A 20,202-nucleotide genomic window follows, 5' to 3' on the forward strand; every position below is an offset into this window, starting at 1 on the left:
AGGGCTGAAAATAAAAGACAAAGAGTAGATGACAAAGCAAAATGTCGTCAAGAATTCAAAAACGCTGGCGCGATACACATGCAGAGGAGGTTAGAGATAATGGAAGTACAAAAATTTGAAAGTCTCAAAAAACTGATAGTAAAGATCGCATAAGCGCAAACAAATGGAAATTATTACAGCGAAAAGAGATTGAATATATTGTTTGGCTTTAAACTCTAAGTTGGAGACTTGTAGATCGTCTAATTCGTGTTGCCATCAGGGAAAAAGTAGTGTTTCTTCCCAGTAAAGAGGCCTATCCGCGAGAATAAAAAGCTTTGTTGTTTGGTGAAAGTGAAAACCACATACGTGATTGGCAGAGACATGAAGTGGCTGGGGTGTAGTGCAGGCTGGGGGGGTTGGGGAGCGAAGCGAGCAGAGGGTGAAGCCCCCTAGTGTTAGAATGCTATTAAGTGTACTCTGAAGTCTAGGCTGAACCATGAAGTTAGTCGGCACATTTACAATAGGGTCACTTTTACTTCTGTTCACATCCAAATGTACCTAACCAAATACTGTATATAAATGTGTTTACTGTGCATTGATTTGTGCGAAAAAGCACAGTACAAATAAAACGATGGAGCAAAAGTCTGCATAGATAATTTGTTGAGAAAGTAGAGTGAAGAATGGCAGTATGAAGGCAGTCGTTCAGGTTTGTCACATATTAAGTTCGAGGCTCCAAATATACTATTATAATGATGCTTTGATTTGTGCTGCATTATCTAATGACCTTCTGAAAGTACAGTATGTATTATTTATAACAATACTACAATATATGTGTTTCTACAGTGTGTCCTGTGTATACTGTATATAACTTTTTATGTGAGTTTGTATATATATAACTTTTTATATGTGTGTGTGTGTGTATATATATATATATATATATATATATATATAAAATATACAGTACATACTATGTATTATATATAAGTCTATATGGGGTCTCAGAATCTCGTCTCTGCTATTTGAGGATGACATGGTTCTGTTGGCTTCATTGGACAGTGACCTCCAGCTCTCACTGGAGTGGTTCGCAGCTGAGTGTGAAGCAACGGGAATGAGAGTCAGCACCTCTAAATCCGAGGCCATGGTTCTCAGCCGGAACAGGGTGGAATGCTGTCTCCGGGTTGGAAGCACATTACTGCCTCAAGTGGAGGAGTTCAAGTATCTCGGGGTCTTGTTCACGAGTGAGGGAAGAATGGAGCAGGAGACTAACAGACGGATCGGTGTGGCATCTGCAGTAATGTGGGCTCTACAACGGTCCGTCGTGGTGAAGAGAGAGCTGAGCCAAAAGGTGAGGCTGTCGATTTACCAGTTGATCCAAGTTCCTACCCTCACCTATGGCCACGAGCTTTGGGTAGTGACCGAAAGAGCAAGATTGCGGATACAAGCGGCCAAAAGTTGTTTTCTTCGCAGGGTGGCAGGACTTTCCCTTAGAGATAGGGTGAGGAGTTCAGTTATCGGGGAGATACTCGAAGTAGAGTCGCTGCTCCTCTGCATTGAGAGGAGTCAGGTGAGGTTGTTCGGGCATCTGATCAGGAAGCCACCTGAACACCTCCCTGGAGGGGTGTCTTGGGCATGCCTCACTGGGAGAAGGCAACAGGGCAGACCCAGGACACGCTGGAGGGATTATATCTCCTGGCTGGTCTTGGAATGCCTCGGGGTCCTCCCAGAAGATCTGGAGGAGGTGGCCGGGGAGAGGGAGGTCTGGGCTTCCCTGCTTAGGCTGCTGCCCCTGTGACCCGACCTTGGATAAGTGGTGGACAATGAATGGATGGGGAGATATATATATATATATATATAGATATAGATATATATATAGATATATAGATATATATAGATATAATATATATATAGATATAATATATATATATATATAATATATATATACATAGTACATATACACAGAGACAGGTAATAGAATAATTATAATTTGAAAACATTTACTTTCTCTTGCCCTACATTTTAGGGCAAACTCTATCATTATTTGCCCGGGAGGCCATCATGGATGTGCATTTTGGCTGGTATGGTTTCTATTCCTTTTTCCAGTCGAGAGAATGGACAGATGGACACCACCTCCCTTGGACAGCTGTTCCCTCAGACCAGATCAATATCCCAGAAGTTTCATTAACTTGATGCTGTACTCTGATCAAAAAGTGCTCCTTTAATTTTTTTGAGCAGTATATATATACTGTATGTATATACCTGTACTTTATTTAACACTGATAGATGATTGTCTAATACTAGTTTACCATTTTTGTCCCATCAGGGAAGAAGAGTTTGATGAATATTTCCAAGATATGTTTCTTTGAAATTAAAATTATGCCCAAGTATGGTGAACCTTCCAGGAACAAAATGGTACAGTTGATTTCTTTTCCACAGAGTTAATACTGTATTAACTACCTAGACAAGAGACATTTCTTCAAATGTGTTTTAATGTGCCCTTTTTTATTTCATTTTGCTAATAAAACACTAGACTGTGTTAAATGCATTTTTTTCATAATTCCTTTGTGTAAACCAGGTGTAAATATCTATGATCTGTCAAATAAAGACATAATACAAGCATAAAAAAAATAATGAGCACTTTAAATAAAAAAACAACAGAGAGAGAGATTTTGGTTTCAAGATTGTAATGTTTTTGACAGACAGGTGTGCTGATGTTACTGAAAGTATTAAATGTGTTCTTTATGACTTTAGGGGCCAGTTCTTCCTACCCTTTGCAGTTCATGAAATAATGAAAAATGTTTTGTTTATATTTTACTTCAGTGTATTTTTTCATGCAGGATTTGTGCTGTTTAATATATTTAAGTAGTAAAGTTATCAACACTCATGTAAAAATGTAATTGCCCCCATAATTCATTAAACTCTACCTTTTTGCTTGAAGTCTTAAGTATATTATCAATTTATTTAAACACAACCTTAAATGATGAGCTTATATTTATTCTGCCAAAAATTATTTTTATAATACAGAAAACATACCTGAATGTTGATCTGTGATCATTTGTACATTTAAATATACATACAACAAATATTTGTGCTTTTGTCATTATTATTATAATAGGCGGACTCCTCCTCCATCCTGGGAATCTAGCTTGCCAGAAGATATTTAGTATGGTAACAACGTACAGTAGATGTTGTTAGAACACAAGCCTTACATTTAAGTTTAACTTTCCTAATTTACCTATCCCTGTACATGTCTTCAGAAGTCACACTTCCCAATCTTTCAGTGTTTTCTTGGAGTAAACGTTGGACTTGTCTAGGATATCTCTTTGTTACAGTGGTTATATGCTTGATGATGTTGTGCTAATGGAAACATGATTTTTACAGTGATCTAAGTGCCTTTGCCAAGTCATACAGGTTCTCCTCACTGATTTCCATCTGCATCCCACTGGTCACCATCATCCCAGCTGCTGGAAAGCAATGTTTAATATGATTTTGTTGAAAGCACCACATTAATTTACATCTAGCCTAAATGAGTTTATGTGTATTCCACCAGACCAGATGACATTTTTCTCATGCAACCTTGAGTTTTCCTCACACCTTTGTACAATTTAATATATGTTACAGTAATAGGTAAAAATGTGCTCAGAAAAATCACTATATTCACTATACCATAGCTGCCTTATCTGTGCTGCAGATGTTTTTGTCCTTAAAGCAGCAAATCCCATTTTAAACAAATACCCTTGCTCGTATTATTCATGTTGACCATTATCAAAGGATGACCTGCAGCTGGAAGAGTGGATGTTTTTGTGTTCTTTCCATTTCATTGTATTTTTCCTTGCAACTTTTAACAATATGGAATGTTTTTCATATTCTGTACTAGTTCCGTGACTCCTCATAATTGTTTCAGAGGACCAGAGTGACATATCCTTAATTTATTTGGTAGAGCACCAGCCCCTGATAACTGTAAGATCTTATACAGGCAAGTGAATCCCCAATTGTTAACTCCATTCATGTTTTACTTCATCTTGCAGGGAAAGTTTCAAAATTCAGTCAAACATTTCTGAGACTGAAATTAAACCATCTTGCTTATTTAAGAGCAGTCAATTAGATAGATAGACAGACAGACAGATTAAAAGAAGGTAAAAACCTTCTTCAGCCTGCAAATAAACATTTGTAACTAAATAGTTTATTGGACACACATCAGGATAAAACATCAGCAAGTGGGTTCTTCGAAAGTGAGTTAGTACTTTGAAAGAATAGTGTAGCTGATAAAAAGGTAAGGTTCTGTAGGTTTCACTTAATTCAAGTTAAGCAAGGATTTTCCCAGTCACCTTTAGTGGGTTGCAGAGACACAGACATTCAGTGGATCACATATTTCCAAATTGAATGTTCTGTCTATTAATGTAATTTGTTTAGCTAATAGATAACTTGTTCCATTTGTTCATTTATATTTACATCTAAGATTGAGGGAAAATTTAGATGACAGAATGAAGTTTTAACTGTAGAACAAATGTGACACTTAAAGATAAAGCTTCTGTTTAAAATATCACTAATGTTTATCCTGGAATAGTAATTAGAAAGATGAGGATTTCTAAGATTAATACATTAGCCAGTTGACTTGTGTTCCTGTGAAAAGCTTTTAGAGATTACTGGTATTTGGTTGAAAAATGTTTCATTGTTCAAATATTATTACTGAGTGTGGCAATTAGTATGTCAATGGCTACAGATCATCCAGAAATTATCTTGAGTACAGTTCAGTTGAATACTATCAGGCTCTCTGCACAAATATAAGTTCTGCAGACAAACATCATGCTTGAAAGTAACCTTACAGAAATGGTCACATCACATTTAAACATGTCAGATATACAGTATTAATATTACTGTGCTCTTTTGGAGATTACAACATTATACAGATTTCATGCACATCAGCAGTTATGAAATTCAGCTAATACCTTGTGTTGCTTGGAGGCTTTGCTTTTAGAATACAATAGATTCTGGTTACATATAAAGATAGAACAATTGGAAATTTGTTTCATGCCCCTTCAACACAGAAAAAGATCTCATTAAGAGTATTTGGAATTGGAAACTTGTTAATGTTGATAACTATAGGTTACTCCAGTCTTTGTGTCAGGTTAAATAAACTTTTACTTTCTAAAGACTGTCATATTAGCTCAAATTAATGACTCTAATGAGCTTACAACTCAATCACAAGGCATCTTCATATACAGAAGCAGATGACAGTCCTGGGCTGCTGTCCTAATCCGTAAGCTATTTATGAACAGTTTAGCAAGACAGTTTCCTTTATTCAGTAGAACTTGACTATGTTGTCTACCAAGGCTCTCTCTTCTATTTAAAACAAAAAAGAAAATGTTGCAACAGGAAGATTGTAGGCGAAAGTCTTTTTGATGCTGATGATGATATAAGTCAGTGGACCCATTAATTTGGAAGTCTTATTAATTGAATGTCAAGAGATTAGGAATGCAACTCCAGCTAGACAGGAGAAAAGTAGACTTAATATCCTTGTGTTGAGTGGCACTAATGATATTCTATCAACACTTACAAATCTAATACTTATATATTTTGTCAAACACACATTAATACCATCTACATATTATTGTAATGCCTGATTTAGTGGGTTGAAAATACATCTAAATTCATTAACAAAAACCTTTTCTAACAGCCCTTTTTAGTTTTAAGAAGGACTTGCCCTGTTTATTTCTAGAAGTTATGTAATTATTGCAAACAGTGGGCAAGTACAAGGTAAAGTAGAAGGTTTACAATTGGAAAAATACCACTGAAAGACCGTTTTAAAAACGGAGTAGTTATTGTCAGCGGTATAAGAAGACGTGTACTAATGAAACTTACAGCTATGGCTAAATTTTATATGCAATATCTCATTGAATAAATCTTTAGTCTACATTTCTTCCTTTAGCATCTCTACAGGGTATGCCAGGAAGTAATGAAGTAACTGAAAAATATAAATAAATGAATGTATTAAAGTAAGATAAAATTTAATTGGGTTTGTCTCTAATTATCTATCTAGTTATTTTTTAAGTAGGTGGTTTTCACAAGATGGAGTTTATACTGTAGAATGGTTTGTTTTGGCCCTGGAAATCGCAAGACGCAAGAACATTACCTTTACCTTAATGTGTTGTATTAGTCCCATAGCCTGTGTTTGCGCGCACAGTTAAAAACTGTTTGGATGACTTGTACTTGTATTTTTTCACTTGTGGGTTCAATTCAATTTAATTATTTATTTCAGAGCCATTAATCCAATAGCATCATTACATAAGTCATGGCTTCAGGCTATGTTAACAAATATATTTTTACCACTGCTTAAATTAAAAAAATCAAGAAGCAGAATTCTTCAATAGCATATCAAGAGCAACATTTCCAGGTATGATTTTCTTCACCTTTAAATGTATTAACATAAGACAAACTGTCAAAATAGTCTAAGAAACTATGCTAAAGTAAATGGTTATTTGCAATGTTTCTCTATTTCACTGGACTGTATTTTATGTTTTATTTTAAATTTGTAAATATATTTAACCCTATACTCACCAATCATGACACCAGAAAGTGACAATGTGTTGCATGTTCATTATTATGTTCATTATTATATGCAAGTAACAATTTCACATGTGATATAGAGACACCATAACCATATGAACCTATGTTCATTGTTTATTTCCATGGAAGTAGGCAATTTACAGAGTTGAGGTAATAAGGTTATATTTCCATATTTAATTTTTTGCCGTAGTTTTTACTGTGTTGCTGTCATACAAATATAGCCACAGTTTGTTTCTTCACCTTTCTCTTTGCTATTAAACCAAGCATACATTGTGAATCCTCTACATAGTTTCTCTTTTCTGAAAAATCTAATAAGTGTGTCAGTGATTCTTCAAGTCAATGAGAGAAACAACCTGCAGCAGATGTGTTGTCAAGAGATACTGTGTACTGTATATCAGGTAAGGTCCTTTCCCATTCTTCTGTTAAGGTTGGTTCAAGGAGCTTTCTAGACTTTAATTGGTTGTAGGATTAATCTGCACCTAAAATATATTACAATTTTGTTTTGTGTACATTTTGCATGTATGAGATGTCAAAGGCTATATTGGATACTCAGTCAAGTGTCCTCCACATTGATATCCTGCATTCTAAATAAGTCTGAAGCTTTGCTGAAAAAAAGAAACTTTAGAATCTATGAGTTTATTGTTTGTAGGTCCTGAGCTTTAATACGTGCAACATGAATATTTTACAATTCAAAAATGTTTAAACTTGTTTCAAATCTTGCAGTAGAGTTGGTAAATGTGTTACTAACTTTGTGGTTTTCAGGTAATACCTACTGGTAACCAACTACCACATAAAAGAATGGCCTAGTGTAACTGGAAAGTTGTATCCGTAGGTCTATTCAAATTATTAACTATATATGTAATCCTTTTACTGAACACTGCTGTAATATATAAAACTTTAGGTACATCAATTATCAGAGTTTGAAATTTTGAAATTAAAAACATACTTTCTGTAAGAAAAAAATTGTGGAATATGGCATTCTTTTGTGGTTTCTTCTTTTATAAATTATTCCAGTTCTTCTGATCTTTTATTGGGGAAGTACTGAATTCTACCTTGCACTGAATGAGTTTATTGATTTACACATCTAAACATTTTGTATTATTTGGAATGTATATATCAGTAAGTTATTTGTAAAAAAATGTATGATGATTGTAAAAGCAGACCAACAACTTTCACCTATCAGTCAACTATTAAGGTGCCCTTGAGAAACTGATACAACGGTAGCCTCATGTAGACTACTTTAGGTAAGTAGAGGATTTAAAGGTTAAATCTTTGAGAATCTTTAAAGCTTGATTTAAAGCCAAATCCAATTCTGCTCAATCTTCTTACACCTATGCATCTGGTATTATTCAGACTTTCTTACTTTTTTCTATTTTTACATCAAATTTATATTTGTAATACTGTTTTAAAGGTGTATCTTTGTTTTGAAAAGGTTGCTGTTTTTGTTTGGTTCATGAATGTTTTGTTCACACAAGTTTATATAACATGGCTGTGTCCTGGATAAGATGAGCAATTATCTTAGTAACAGAGTGCAGATTAATGTACTGTAAATATTAGCACTCAGTACACAGGTTTTTAAGATGTATTTTCTCATACTCAGTCTATATTAGAGTTACTTATTGCATCCATCCATCCATTATCCAACCCGCTATATTCTAATTACAGGGTCACAGGGTCTGCTGGAGCCAATCCCAGCCAACACAGGTAGCAAGGCAGGAAACAAACCCCGGGCACGGCGCCAGCCCACCGCAGTACTTATTACATTGAATATGGAATGTTATGATTAATGAATAATATAAGAACTTTATTTTAATAAAGATACTTTACAAAATCCTGTTATTTCATTTTTAAGTTTTGAATTCCTTGCATATTAAAAATAATTCCACAAATGTTTTAGTCAAAAGCTCTTTTATATATTTTTGTTGAATGGTCACCCTCTATCTTCATTCATATGATAATCAATAAACTATTATAATTTATTTCAGACAGTGGAATTATAAAAAAAGAATTTGCAAGATGCTAAAATATACTCAAATAATATATTTTATCTTCTATTTTCCAAGCACGATAATCCAGTTCAGTGTTACTGAAGGACAGTTTGTACCAGCAGCATTGGGCACATGGAAGTTCCGGCCTTGAGCAGTACATCACATTACACACTTGGCACACCCACATTCAGTAGTATCAGCTCAAATTGCAATCATAAATCTGGCTACCATGTATGTCTTTTGGATGCAAGAAAAAAAAAATGGAACTGAGACAAAAAACTAGGAAGAATGTGTAAACTCCACACAGTTATATTTTTAAAACCAGGTCCAGTTTAGATCTTTTGTGCATCAGGCACAAAACAGGAGCCTACAGTTGGCAGAGCTTCATCTAAGGGTACACTAACACTCATCCATACTCTCATGTAGCTGGTCAGTTTAGATTTGAAAATCTGTATAAAATCTACCTAAAACTCAGAGCAAACAAGCAGTCTTTACTAGTTTCTGGGCTGGAATTTCTTGGCAGGTATTCTAACTCAAAACTCTGAAATTGTGAGTCTGCAGTGTTAACCATTGTACCACTGTAAAGCCAAAATCACTGGGGAAATTCCTAAGCAGTTTATTGTTATATATTTAAAAAATAAAATTAATTAATTTAGCAATTAATTAATTTAATAGAACAGATTTAAACCATCAATTTAATTAAAGAAAACAAAGGGAGCAAATCTATTGTAGTAAAATAAATTGTGTATTTGGTAAATAGATCAGTGTCATGTAACATTAATTACAAGATGATGATGATGAAATATTGGAAGCCCCTTAAACATAATTTTACAGTAAATCACATAAATGAGTTACACTTTTGAACATTGTAATGAAATGTAAATAGAGATAAATCCAGTTAAGTCATTCTTATTGATGATATATGTTTATCTCAACATTCTAATATTATGCAAAAACCACCATGATATAAGCAAAAAGATGGCTCACAACTTCTTTGTTTTCTTTTTTATATTCTTGGTCAATATTTGAAACCTACAACAGTGCACTTAAAATTGCATTCTGTACATTACTTTTAAATATGAAGTCAAAGGTATAAGTTGTCATTTTACTAGAAAGGGACTTTTAAAACATTATGGTAGTACATTTACTGGACTTGTCTGTCATGAGTTTTGGTATTTTGGAATATTTGTTTAAACATATTCTTTCTTTAGTCCCATATAACATTATGAGTATCCAGTATATGTAAACTAAATTAAAACTAGCTTCTTAGTTTCATTTCATGAAAGAAAAAGTATATATTTGTTATAATGGAAAATAAGCTTATTTAACTGTTTTCCATTCTATCAATGATTCTGTAATACAATTAAATATAACATAAAATTGCCAGGGAATGTCAGGCACAAAGCAGAAATACGCACTGCACAAAGTGTCATTTTTTCCACAGGGCATGCTCATGTGTACATACAGTGCATTCGGAAAGTATTCCCAGCGCATCACTTTTTCCACATTTTGTTATGTTACAGCCTAATTCCAAAATGGATTAAATTCATTTTTTTCCTCAGAATTCTACACACAACACCCCATAATGACAATGTGAAAAACGTTTACTTGAGATTTTTGCAAATTTATTAAAAATAAAAAAAAACTGAGAAAGCACATGTACATAAGTATTCACAGCCTTTGTCATGAAGCTTAAAATTGAGCTCAGGTGCATCCTGTTTCCCCTGATCATCCTTGAGATGTTTCTGCAGCTTAATTGGAGTCCACCTGTGGTAAATTCAGTTGATTGGACATGATTTGGAAAGGCACACACCTGTCTATATAAGGTCCCACAGTTGACAGTTCATGTCAGAGCACAAACCAAGCATGAAGTCAAAGGAATTGTCTGTAGACCTCCGAGACAGGATTGTCTCGAGGCACAAATCTGGGGAAGGTTACAGAAAAATTTCTGCTGCTTTGAAGGTCCCAATGAGCACAGTGGCCTCCATCATCCATAACTGGAAGAAGTTCGAAACCACCAGGACTCTTCCTAGAGCTGGTCGGCCATCTAAACTGAGCGATCGGGGGAGAAGGGCCTTAGTCGGGGAGGTGACCAAGAACCTGATGGTCACTCTGTCAGAGCTCCAGAGGTCCTCTGTGGAAAGAGGAGAACCATCCAGAAGGACAACCATCTCTGCAGCAATCCACCAATCAGGCCTGTATGGTAGAGTGGCCAGACGGAAGCCGCTCCTTAGTAAAAGGCACATGATAGCCTGCCTGGAGTTTGCCAAAAGGCACCTGAAGGACTCTCAGACCATGAGAAACAAAATTCTCTGGTCTGATGAGACAAAGATTGAACTCTTTGGTGTGAATGCCAGGCGTCACGTTTGGAGGAAACCAGGCACTGCTTATCACCAGGCCAATACCATCCTTATAGTGAAGCATGGTGGTGGCAGCATCATGCTGTGGGGATGTTTTTCAGCAGCAGGAACTGGGAGACTAATCAGGATAAAGGGAAAGATGACTGCAGCAATGTACAGAGACATCCTGGATTAAAACCTGCTCCAGAGCGCTCTTGACCTCAGACTAGGGCGACAGTTCATCTTTCAGTAGGACAGCGACCCTAAGCACACAGCGAAGATATCAAAGGAGTGGCTTCAGGACAACTCCGTGAATGTCCTTGAGTGGCCCAGACTTGAATCCGATTGAACATCTCTGGAGAGATCTTAAAATGGCTGCGCACCGCCGCTTCCCATCCAACCTAATGGAGCTTGAGAGGTGCTGCAAAGAGGAATGGGCCAAACTGGCCAAGGATAGGTGTGCCAAGCTTGTGGCATCATATTCAAAAAGGCTTGAGGCTGTAATTGCTGCCAAAGATACATTGACAAAGTATTGAGCAAAGGCTGTGAATACTTATGTACATGTGATTTCTCAGTTTTTTTATTTTTAATAAATTTGCAAAAATCTCAAGTAAACTTTTTTTCACGTCATTATGGCGTGTTGTGTGTAGAATTCTGAGGGGAAAAAACGAATTTAATCCATTTTGGAATAAGGCTGTAACATAACAAAATGTGGAAAAAGTGATGCGCTGTGAATACTTTCTGGATGCACTGTACTTACCCACACCGGGGTCCTCTTTGGAATTGCTGACTAACCTAACCTCTATGTGTTTGATGACAAGGGAGGAAAACTAGAGCACCCTACACAAAATGTACTTGCACTAATAATTTTAAATTTCCAGCTGAAACACTTATGTTATGCTGTGCCTGCCACAAAAATTTAGCAATCCTAAATGGCAGCAGAGACATTCAAAACAGATGTGTTTAATGGCACTGTTTAAGCAATAATAGGTTTATAGGGAGCTGAGGATCACCTAGAGATCTGTTTTATTTTAAGGAACGGGAGGAGCAAACTTAGATCAAGAAGTCATTTCAGTTCTTCCTTTGTGAAGTTACTATTCTAGAAAGAATGTAATTTAAAATGAAAATCAGTTATAAGCTGTAAGCTGGGTGATATTTTGTAAATCTTATTTGGTAGCTCCCAACTGGTGAGAAAAAAAAATTATGTTTTGTCTGAGCATGTGCATACTGTGCATTTTATTTTCTGCTTAAAGATTTACAGTGTGCATAAGTGCATCTTTTAAAATTTTGAATTAAAGTATATTGTCTTATTCACAAAACAAATTTGTATAGAATGTTAGTTTTGAAATCTCTAAAAAGGGGTGACAATATAATGTGAAAAGAATCACCTGTTAAGATGTTTTGCATTGTCTGGTAGAAATACAAAATAGTTGATTATGTAATTAGTTTATTTTGCAGCCTTGACTGAAAGACAAAAATGTGGATTTTGGATTTGCTTTAATTTTATAATTATGTATGTGTTATTTTCTTTTCAGTTTTAAAATTAAATCTTAAAATTTACAATCAGTTCTGCTATTCATGCAGTGTCCCCTTAAAAACATAATGCTCCTTCATTCATAAACTTATCAGTTCAAATCTACATACTTCTGTAGTAATATTTCATGAACTTAGAGTGTATATTTTTCCTATGTTATTCTAGCCGCACACTGTTATGGAATAGTACTAAAAAAACAAAATGCATTATACACAGATGTGCATTAGCTGGTATGTATAGTAAAAACATTATAATAAAGAAAAACACAAGTAAAAATTAAACCAGTTTTTTTTTCCTCTATAACCTTGTAAGGTTAACAACAAATTATGAAAACTTTAGTGGCCTGATGATATTTCTAACAACCAAGGACACTATTTCAAATGTGTACATATATATTTATGGGTGGCAGTGATAATTCATTTTATATATCTAACATAATATTTGTACCAGTGCTTTGTAGGATTTCTTGAAATGTTTGTACAGCAATCTTAATTGTATGAAAGTAAGTAGACATGGTGAACTATAAATGTTGACTAGCGCAAGATAATTTGGATTTTTATGTAGTTTTCACTTAAGTGTCAAATGTAAAAATTCAGTATACCATGCCTTAAAATTCCTAAATGTGTTTTAACAACAGATGTTTTGCATGTACCATGTTTATTTATAATGGATTCATATATAAAGCATTAGATGTTAAAAAATCCTCCAAACCTTTTTATACCTATGAAGTTTACATTAACAGAAATGTTGCTGCTAGAGTCTGAACTCAGGCCAAATAAAATGGCAGTATTCAACTAGAATAGATTGCTAGATCACTGACTTCATACCCAATTTATAATCCAATTCAGTTTTTTGCTATGCACCTAAACACTCCATGAACTGCAATACTTCAAATCCTGCCTGCCTTTCTACCCCAAAGCCTCACTTCATTCATCTCAGAGAAGGCTTCCACAGACTGTTCTTTGTGTACGTCTTTCCATGACGTATCTCTGACTATATCATCACTGCGCTGTACCACAGGAAAAGTATTTATAGCCAATGAAAACAGCATTATGGTCATGGGACCTTGGTCAAGTAACATTAAAAAAAAAAAAAAAACTCACTTTTTCCTAGTATATGAGACACTGCTACCATTGTACAGTTTGTTGCCTTCATCAATTTTTTGAGAAATTGCCTTTATGTCAGACATGTTCTAGGGATATATTTGGTAGCTAAATCAAACAAAAGTCCTTTAAGGGCATAAAAAAATAATATGTTTTAGATTATTTAGAACTGCAGAATATTACAAACCTGTTGGGCCCAACTAACAGTATTGGAGGAGTTGATTTTGGGTAGTTACAAGGACATGCAAACACTAGATCACAAGTATGTATATGTACATTTTTATTATGTAATGAAGCAAAATGCATTTTAAAATATCTTCCACTTGGAAGCAAATTACAATGTGTATTTTTAATTAGATCAGATCTATGGCATTAATGCCTGAAATTAATCTCTAAATTAAAATGTATACTTATGCATTTAACTTTATAATAAATTACAACTATTTACAAAGAAAATTGCTTCTACTTCTCTATTTTTTATGTGTAAGTCCAGAAAATATCGGTTCACTTTCCAACTCAAAATTTCCATTCAGAATGATCATTTAGTCCATTGCAACTGACATCCACAAGTGAGAACGTAAAGATGAAGTCAGAAGTAAACATTCTTTTGCAGTCATCATAGGAGGAGTCGGTGAGAAGGAATTGTGCATTTTCTAAAATATTGTGCATGTTTTAGATTTGCTGCCATCATCATTGACTTCTGCAGAAAAAGAAAAAAACCCAGACTCATTAGAATTGTAACATACCATTCCAAATCCTAACCAAAAAGTACAGAAGTAATATGAAGCTGCTGTGCTTGGGCTTCTGGTACTTCTGCCGACTCCTTTATAATAAGCAGCTGTTTTTATTCTGTATGCTTTTGTGGGATAACTGACTACATATTTCCTGTAGAAGCTGGAAATTGAATTAGTTTGTTTGGCATGTTTAGACATTCAATTTTACCTTACTTTATTTTTACATCAAATGTCCATTACATGTGTACAAAGCCTATGTTTAAAATGTAATTTATTATTGCTGCTCATCTGCAGTCATATTTACAAACTTGTCTGATCATTTCATTTTAAGAGTTCTACTGGTATAAATTCACATTTTAAATCTCTTGATGGTCTATATATATATATATATATAAATGTTTTGGAAATGTTATGCATGAATTGCTTTTACTGAGTAACTTGAGATGAATTTGATTTATTACAGATTTAATTTCACTAAAAAACCCTCCTGAAACAAGAAAATTCAACCAATGAGCATCATGTTATAAAACTGTATTTCTCATTGCCAACTTAATGTAAATGGTGCAGAGTATTTCCTTTTATTGTTACAGTTTGCAACTGCAAATCTGCCATTTACATTGTTGGCATTTCAGTTGCCTCTTGTTTTCCTGGTTCCTTGGCTCGTGCTGCCATTGTTTCGATCACTGCAGCATCACCTCAATCACATTTCCTGTCACTTTATGCAGCAATCTTATGGCATCCCCACAGGTTAATATCAAAATATGAGATCATCATGACTACTGCAGTCTGTGTGTTTATCAATACATTTTCTTGTAACTCTGTTAGCCACTGAGTCCTTCCACCATTATGAATTGAATCTGATAATTGTATATTACCTCTTCTTATCATGCCTGTTTTTAGCCTTGTCAGTTATAACAGGCATTTTGGTACAGCAACATTGTTTTTGGGACACTGTTTATTAGGTGTAAACTTGGCATATTGTGTGTACAGTTCTGGGTCTTGCACTAATAAATTGTACTTGGACTTTATGTTCTACATTGCTTAAAGAGCAACTGACATTTCACTTAATTTCTATTTACTATACTCTGTACAGTATATCTATTGCTGGATTGATCAATCTGTCTCTCTTTCTTTCATGGTGCATTATCAGATATTAATATTTTTTCAGCAATATATGCTAGAGTAAAACCAGATATACAGTAGGTGCAGGCTTATGTATGATTTAACAAGTGTAACCTTTACAGTTATAGTAGTGCCTACTTTTGATATACAGCATAAACCGAATATTAAATCACATTTTACATTCATGTTTTGTTTATGATAACCAAAGCTATTACTTCACAGGCTACTGATAATGTGTTTTGTGTGCTGTAGCCCATGGACATTTGAAGCTTTATTTCCCTGAAAAGTAATTTTTGCTACTATATACCAGGCAATGTGTGTAATTATATTAAAGTATAAGGTTATTTAAAGATACAACTTGAACAAATAATTCTCTGTGTGATTTTATGTTGTTTTTGTCTTCAGAATGCCTGTGGTTGCATTTAAAACTGTAAAAGGGCATTAAACCTTTTTTGGCTGCTTCTTCTTCTCTCTTCTTCTTTTCCTCCTCAATGGCTTTCATTTTTTCTTCATAAACATCGGCTCTTGCTTTCCATTCAACCCTGTTGTTTTGAAGACCTGAGAACATTGGCGTGATTTCTTTGTGAAACCTTGAAAATTCCTGTATGATAACACAGTGCTGGTTAGTACATGTTCAGTAAAAGTGTTGTGAAATAAATCTGTCATCTGGAGCTAGACTAAAGCAATATTGTCGATCAGATTTCCCCTTGGGCAAACAGAAACAAAGCAGAATCAAGTTAATGTTTCATATGTACAAAACTAGCATGTTAACACAACTCTGTATATTTTTGTTACTGGATATTATGGTTTTAGAAAAGAAAGAAATGTAGTGCTTAGTCCTATTACACAGCAACAGTGCTTATCATAACCATTTCCAAAGACTTAATTTTATAGAACAGGTTTCTTTAGTGACTGCTATGCCAACAAACTTTATATTATAATTGTATTTTTATATTTCTAGTTTGGCTAAGTGACTAACTCATAATCACACTATGAGTCAGAGAGATTTATTAAACTGCTAGCGTTATAGGTTGTAACGCTTTAAGCACTGGGCCGCACTGCATACCATAGCATGTGGGGTAATGTAAATACTGGCATTTGGGCATCGACATGCTTCATTTACTTTACAGACAAAGGAAAATGTTTATTTTCTAGTATGCCTATTTTACTTCATAAATCACTTAGAAAGTGAACATTAGCTCCTCTAATGTCATTTCATTATATCTTTGCCGACTTCAAATTGTGCCTTTTTTTACTTGAAATGTTGTGTAATGCAAAAGCCACAGTTATTTAAATTTATATTTAAGAAGATAGGCCAAAATGTAACCTTTTCTTCCAATTGAAAAAGTAAGTATAACACAAACTTTCATATTTTATGCAAAGAATGTAATTAATGGTGCAATTTATATTTTTAAGAAAACTACTGATGTGCCCCACTGTAATCACCTGAGGCCCATACTGTCTTGCTTATTTAACTTGTATATGCAGGCTTCTCACAGTGGATGTTCTACGATATTTAGAATATGAGAAATAGTTTTCATTCAGAATCATATTTTGATTAACAGATACAATTTTTATTTTTCAAGTTTCTGGATAGCCAAAAAAGTGTTTATTCATTTTTCAGAGGAAGACTGTTATAAATGTTGCTAAGAATGATTGGATTGATTTATTTTATTAAAGCAAAGCAACCATATTTTTTCATAATTTTGTAATTCTGGGTCATAGGGGACTAAACAAAGGGAAACAGAAGACACCCTTGTCAGGAACTTAACCTGTGCCTGTATATTGTACCTCAATTACATTCTAAAGTGCCATTTACTATATTTCTAAAAATAGATCTACAACATTAATATAAATAAAATATATTTTTAAATATATACTACAGTGTTTTAATTGTGCTTTCTGGTTCACAAATGAATGTTTATGTCTTTTTATAATTTGTACATTTTTAATTTTGCTAAATGTAGGACAGAGGTCATCACAGGATAGATATACAAATGCATTTACAAGGGGATAGTTCTAAAATCCTAGATTAGCTCTAAGCAATCTTTTGTATTGTACTAAAATGGAAAGTCTATGCAGGCTGAAGCAGAATACTGTATATAAATTATATGCTGCTCATTCAATTTATACATTTCTGATTTTTTTAGTAGCATACCAAAAAGTTGATTACAGAATAGAATACTTGCAATGATAAACTTTTTTATTGTGTTGAACAAAGTAAAATTAATTTCAAAGGAGCAACTGATAAAAAAAACAAAAACAAAACGGTAGCCTTGCTCACCAGTTAACAAACTTCCACCCAGCCCTGAATAGAATGAAATGGAAAAGGTTAAAAAAAAGACTGAACGACCATTAGTGAGAATCATGGACTGGTCAATAACAGAAAGCAAAAAGGGGATGGAAAGTAAGAGGAGATGATAATGGAACTCATTATGTCTTAAGGACTGACTTTAACTGGAGGTGAACAAAGTTCTTGTTTTCATAAATAATTTACATTAATTGAAAAAAGAATCCCCAAATATTATCCTGTTGTTTTCTATGTTCATGGAAATTCTGTACCAATCTGCAAACTGCACATTCGATCCATAAATCACTCACACTTTAATGATTACAAATAAGGCATTACCTATGGAACACACATGATCGGTGTATCACAACTTACATTAAGATCACATTGCTATCCCACATTACATGTTTAGATAAAGGAAAGGATGATTAGGTTTGCAGTGTTTAGTCAGAATAGCATACCTTGTATACAAATGTACACACAAAGTCGATGAATCCAACTTGCAGCTTCGGCAATTCATCAGCCTTATTCCTGTCCATCATAGGCTAAGAAATAAAAAATAAAATATTTTTAAGAATGTGTATTTCGGCTTGTGATGAGTGGTTTCAGTGAACAGTACACATTGTTCAAAGGAAATGTTTTAAAAAGCTACATTCAATTCTGAATTTACACAGGTTCCACAATAAGCATGGCAGTAGGGATGTTCTTGTAGGAGCCCACTTCAACAGCTTTAGACACTGTGAGAGGGACTTTAAAGTCACAGGGCTTATGGGCAACTTCAAAACACAGCAAGAGAGAAAGGAATGGGAAGTTAAACTCATGCTAAAATTTAACACGTTACAACATGGTTTAAATAGAGACAAGAGTTTTGTAACAAATATGAGGATTGTTTACATCTCTCTGACTGACCCAGACAACCTGACTACAGATCCACATTGTATGGAAAACTCATCAGAATCTTCAAAATTCTTTGTTGGACAGTTATCTTATCTTAAGATCTTGACTGTGCATTAGCCTTCTCTCTTGCTAAATTAATCTAAGCCTGGGGAGGTCTATTCATTTTTTACATTTAAGTTGACCCACTTAAAGGTTTTCCAATGCTGTATCTGTCCTAGTGTCTATATAAGCACAGGGAACTCCAGTTTTTGGATTGCATCTTGCTTGAAGAAGGGGCCTGAGTTGCCTCAAAAGCTTGCATATTGTAATCGTTTTAGTTAGACAATAATAGGTTGCATTTTGGAGAAAAATGCAATGAAACCTAACACATGGATGAGTATGATACTGAAATAGCTTAATTCCTTCAGCATTCAGGGTCATTTGCACCTGTGTCTGCCTCTGTTATTGTCAACATTTGGATTAGATTGAAGGAGCAAGGCCCACAGAAAAAGTTGGATTTAAAAGAAATGCCAAAACAAAGCAAGTATTTAAACAATGGAAAACAATACACATTTCTGAGTTTCTTCCAAATGTAAAAATCATATACTGCCCTGAATGCATAATAAGAGACAATTAGATTTGATAGAATAAAAGTGAGTTTTTGATTTGAGAAACTAGTTGGAATAAACAGCTGCAGCCACAGAAGTGTAATAGGACTGATTTCAATAAAACCGTTTAGCTCTCATTCAAGCAGTACTTACTATAGGTTGCTGCTCGAGAACTGTCCTTTCCAGATCTCCTTGCTCCCAAAATTCATTTGCTACCATAAGTGCCACCTTCAAAACAAAACGGAAGGATTAATGCACCTAAAAAGCCAGAAACATCTCTGATATTACAATCACATTTAAAAAGCATATTTACCCTAGAAATTTCCACATCAAAAAATGTAACCTACACATAAATGTAAGTGTAAAAATGAAGTCATATATGTCTTTTCCTCAGCACAGTGCCAATCCATTTTTATTTAGGGACTGATCTAAGTATCTTGTGTTGTTCACCTTTTAACATTTCTTTATATCTCCAGTGTTTGTTTCAGACATTTATTTTCCTTGATGTCACTCTAAGGAGTTGACATTTTCCATATCATGTGGAATATTCTTTATGTTCATAATAAACCTATTATGTGTTGGTAAGGTTAATTGATCTGATGTGAGTATGTGAGGGCATGCTCTGCGATGGACTGGCACTCCCATGCCCTTGGTGCAGTTAGGATAGCTGCCATCCCTCTTTGACTTTGAACTGGATAGGTTGGATACAAAACAGATGAATTAATATAAATTAGTTTTTTTATAGTACTGTAAGTGCTGCTTTATGTTATTTTTCTTTGTGTTGTGGCACTTAATGCCACATTATTGTGACATGTACGACATACAATTCAGTTCAATTAAATAAAATTTTCTATTAATAAATAAAAAGAAAGTGCATTGCACTCACCTTACTCTGTACCTCCCATGGTTTGGTAATGGCAGATAAGTCACATCCAGTCATCATCATAGCCCTTTAAAGTGCAAGAAAGGAGCAAATCCAAATATATTTATAGAGTAAAAAAATATTAATGTTTAGAAGCATAAAGTGAGAAAGATTAAATTAGTTAAGAAGCTTTCAGCCACCCT

At 34.4% G+C, this 20,202-nt stretch overlaps 2 protein-coding genes across 4 annotated transcripts in view; one reads left to right on the forward strand and one right to left on the reverse strand.

Moving 5' to 3' along the window:
* fra10ac1 (FRA10A associated CGG repeat 1) overlaps positions 1–2,913 on the forward strand; it is a 79,959-nt gene extending 77,046 nt beyond the window's left edge. For both annotated transcript variants that reach the window (XM_039772204.1, XM_039772197.1), the window contains exon 14: positions 2,300–2,913. In XM_039772204.1, the coding sequence (XP_039628138.1) occupies positions 2,300–2,342 (43 nt within the window). In that variant the 3' untranslated portion in view covers positions 2,343–2,913. The remainder of the gene's footprint in view (positions 1–2,299) is intronic.
* Positions 2,914–13,882: 10,969 nt separating this feature from the next.
* Positions 13,883–20,202, reverse strand: part of pde6c (phosphodiesterase 6C, cGMP-specific, cone, alpha prime) — a 56,030-nt gene continuing 49,710 nt past the window's right edge. Inside the window, exons 18-22 of one of the 2 annotated variants that reach the window (XM_039772224.1) lie at positions 20,024–20,087; positions 19,291–19,365; positions 18,115–18,198; positions 15,811–15,964; positions 13,883–14,207 (exon numbers count right to left, since the gene is read on the reverse strand). In XM_039772224.1, coding sequence (XP_039628158.1) covers positions 14,161–14,207; positions 15,811–15,964; positions 18,115–18,198; positions 19,291–19,365; positions 20,024–20,087 — 424 coding nt within the window. In that variant the 3' untranslated portion in view covers positions 13,883–14,160. Of the gene's footprint in view, positions 14,208–15,286; positions 15,965–18,114; positions 18,199–19,290; positions 19,366–20,023; positions 20,088–20,202 lie in introns of those variants that run through there. The other variant, XM_039772214.1, reaches the window with a different exon arrangement.

The sequence above is a fragment of the Polypterus senegalus genome, chromosome 1, assembly GCF_016835505.1.
Source record: "Polypterus senegalus isolate Bchr_013 chromosome 1, ASM1683550v1, whole genome shotgun sequence".
Lineage (NCBI taxonomy): Eukaryota > Metazoa > Chordata > Cladistia > Polypteriformes > Polypteridae > Polypterus > Polypterus senegalus.